The sequence below is a fragment of the Tyto alba genome, unplaced genomic scaffold (genome assembly GCF_018691265.1).
Source record: "Tyto alba isolate M040663 unplaced genomic scaffold, T.alba_DEE_v4.0 Super-Scaffold_15, whole genome shotgun sequence".
Lineage (NCBI taxonomy): Eukaryota > Metazoa > Chordata > Aves > Strigiformes > Tytonidae > Tyto > Tyto alba.
In genome coordinates, this window is record NW_024881277.1 from 8,356,512 (window position 1) to 8,359,909 (window position 3,398).

The following is a 3,398-nucleotide window of genomic DNA, read 5'->3' on the forward strand; positions in this document are numbered from 1 at the left end:
ACTCCCCTGCTTTCATTAGAGTCCAGTTACATTTTTTTTTTTTTTTTTTTGAGAGTAATTTTTGTGTGCAGTCATCCTCCAGATAGCAGAAATGAAAGCACAGGGCAGCTGGGAACAAGCTTGATTGATACTGCTGCTCTCCTGACTCTGCACTGAGCAAGAGACAGCTGAGCCCTTTTGCCTGTCTTGTCTTAAGACTCCACACTTTCAGTCATAAAGTTGAGGATTTCTACCCCTAGAAGTAGTACTCACCAGATGTGATGACGGTGGAAAATAAAAGACACAGAGAAAGTTATCATAACACATGATAAACCTCTCTTCTGCATCCCACTCTCTTGGGAGTCATAAGTGCAGATATTGAACATCTCTATTAAGAGTGAATTGCATCTGACATCCCTTGTGAACACTGGAGGAGACAAGAACCAGCTCCCATGTCCTCACGGCAGCAGGGCAGAGCTGGCTCCTTGGCAGCACATGGGCAGAGGTCCTGCTCCTCAGAGAAAACAAAGGAAATGTGTTGGAATTGGGAGTTGGGGGGAGGGATTTTGTTGAGAAATACAGTGGCTTTGCGTGCAGTCTGTCACAATTGTCCCATCTTTTCCTTCTTAGGCCACTGTGCCCATGTCAAGAACCAGCTGATGTCCAACAGCAGCTCCATCACCCAGTTCCTCCTCCTGGCATTCGCAGACAGACGGGAGCTGCAGCTCCTGCACTTCTGGCTCTTCCTGGGCATCTACCTGGCTGCCCTCCTGGGCAACGGCCTCATCATCACCGCCATCGCCTGCGACCACCACCTCCACACCCCCATGTACTTCTTCCTCCTCAACCTCTCCCTGCTCGACCTGGGCTCCACCTCCACCACTTTCCCTAAAGCCATGACCAATTTGCTCTGGAACACCACGGCCATTTCCTATGCAGGATGTACCGCGCAAGTGTTTCTGCTTCTCTTCTTGATTACAGCAGAGTTTTCTCTCCTCACCATCATGGCCTATGACCGCTACGTTGCCATCTTCCAACCCCTGCACTACGGGACCCTCCTGGGCAGCAGAGCTTGTGTCCACATGGCAGCAGCTGCCTGGGGCACTGGGTTCCTCTATGCCACACTGCACACTGCCAACACATTTTCTCTACCACTCTGCCATGGCAATGTGGTGAACCAGTTCTTCTGTGAAGTTCCCCAGATCCTCAAGCTCTCTTGCTCAGGCACCTACCTCAGGGAAGTTGTGCTTATTGTGGTTAGTGCCTGTTTATTCTTTGCTTGTTTTGTTTTCATTGTGCTGTCTTATGTGCAGATCTTCAGGGCCGCGCTGAGGATCCCCTCTGAGCAGGGACGGCACAAAGCCTTTTCCACGTGCCTCCCTCACCTGGCCGTGGTCTCCCTGTTTATCAGCACTTCATTTTTTGCCTACCTGAAGCCCCCCTCTATCTCCTCTCCACTCCAGGACCTGGTGGTGGCTGTTCTGTACTCAGTGGTTCCTCCTGCATTGAACCCCCTCATTTACAGCATAAGGAACCAGAACCTCAAGGATGCAGTTCAGAAACTGATGACCAGATGTTTTTTTTAGAAGCAATATACTGCCCATCTTCTCCATATCACTTTTAATATAACTCATTACAGTCTCAACCTGTCTTCCTGTCTTTTATATATTTTGTAGTTGTTGATGTTATTGTTGATTTTTTTTTTTTTTTTTCACTTCTAAGTTGTCCATAAAGTGTTTTCACTATTCTTACTATTTCAATTTCATTATCTATCTGTCCGGTTTGACCCAGAGACAGTGTAAATGAATTTCCACACCCTCTGCATTTAAATACTGAAAAGGACCCTGCAGTGACTTTTTTGTCTGAGGCTTTTTTTCCAAGACCTTCTCTGGTGCTGCTGCGTCAGCTCCTGCATACAGAGTCCCTGCACAGCAGATCTGTGACAGAGCTGGCCTCTCTAACAGCATCTCCATCACGAAAGGGGATCTCCTCAAGGCAGTGCCCAAACGCTTAGGGATTTTTCCAAGATGCCCAAGGAATAGACTCCAAAGCGGACTGTTTCTCTGCTTGTTTCCCCATGGGCTCAGTGGGATGGCTCCCAGTATGGTCTTGCAGGGACTGAGGAATGGCTCAGGTGTTACTTGTTGGACAGCACCCACACAGATGGTGAATGATCTCCAGTTAAACTCCCTGGAGCTCTACAGCATGTGATAGGACTGATGGCAGGTGAATTTTTTTTCTGGAAGGAGTCTGGAACTGCCAGCAGAGTGCAGGTGATCTAGGTGATCTGCAGGATCAGCGTGTGCCAGGAGGTCAGCAGTGAGTGGAGCCCACTGAACACAAACATGTCCAGGGTGGAGGGACCCAGGTATAAAGTGCTAAATCTGGGTGTGAAGTGCTGAGTGAGGGCTCTGCACCCCCAAGGGACACAGCAGGCACAGGGAAAGGAGCCTGGTGAGTGATTTGTTCCACCATCAGTGGACTCTTGTAGCCTGAATCCAGTGCAGCATCCAAACACATCTTGTGGTGTGGGAAATAAGGCAGGGTACCTCTGAGCACCCTCCATGGCCACATAAGAGCTTCTGTGGGAGGCAGTCGGTGGCAGTGATGTCCCTGAGCTGGGTCTGCCTCCCAGCCTGACCAGCACAGCACTGTAAAATCATCCTGGGGCCCCAGGCAAGCCCACTTGTTCCTCAGAGCAGCATCAGCAGCTCAGGGGCTGTGGAGAGTATGGAAAGCGGGTGCAGAACTGGCTGTCCAGGCCAGCACAGATGTGCCCACCTTGAGGAAAGGTCCTGTGGAGAGGTGGGATGTCCTGGGAGAAGAGCAGGACACTGTGTGCATGGAAGGGAGACATGAAAAGAGAAATTCTTTGCTGTGGGTGCCAGCTGAGGGCAGTGGGAGCTGCCTGAGGAGTCCCAGGGCCAGGACTCTGTGCTGTCCTGGGGAGCAGGGCTGGCCCGGGGGACTGAAGGCTCCTAGCAGGTGATCTCCAGGCCATGACAGCAGGAGAGACACTGACAGTAACCTCCATCTCCTCCTTTCTGCGGGGCCAGACCAGACTGGGCTGCTCTGCTCGGCTGGGGAGAAGGCTGGGGAGTGGGGAGAGCTGGGAGGGGGTTGAGATGTCTGGGTGCAGCAGTGCTGGGCAAGGGATAACACCGCTGTACCGCTGAAGTGTGTGAGTGTGCAAGGTCAGGGCACACAGCTGTGTCCTCACACAGCCAGGCCTCTCCTGGGAGAGACATGAAGGACCATCAGGGCAGGACCTGCCCTCTGCCCGTGTGCTCTGAACACCCGGGGAAAGCTGCCCCAGAGTGATCGTCACACACCAGTCAGGAACAACCACCATTTCCAGCACGGGCCTCTCACCCCAGCTCAGAGAGGTTGTTTATCCCTCCATGGAGGGACACTGAGTG

The 3,398-nt window shown here is 51.9% G+C and overlaps 1 protein-coding gene across 1 annotated transcript; it reads left to right on the top strand.

Annotated features, from left to right (window-relative positions):
• The first annotated feature begins 638 nt into the window (after positions 1-638).
• Positions 639-1,586, top strand: LOC122153126 (olfactory receptor 14C36-like). Its single transcript, XM_042789227.1, has one exon. It carries the CDS (start codon positions 639-641, stop codon positions 1,563-1,565), a length of 927 nt encoding a protein of 308 aa, XP_042645161.1. The 3' UTR covers positions 1,566-1,586.
• The last annotated feature ends 1,812 nt before the right edge of the window (positions 1,587-3,398 follow it).

Coding starts and splice junctions, on each gene's coding strand:
- LOC122153126 (XM_042789227.1), top strand. CDS start 639: ATGTCCAACAGCAGCTCCATCACCCAGTTCCTCCTCCTGGCATTCGCA.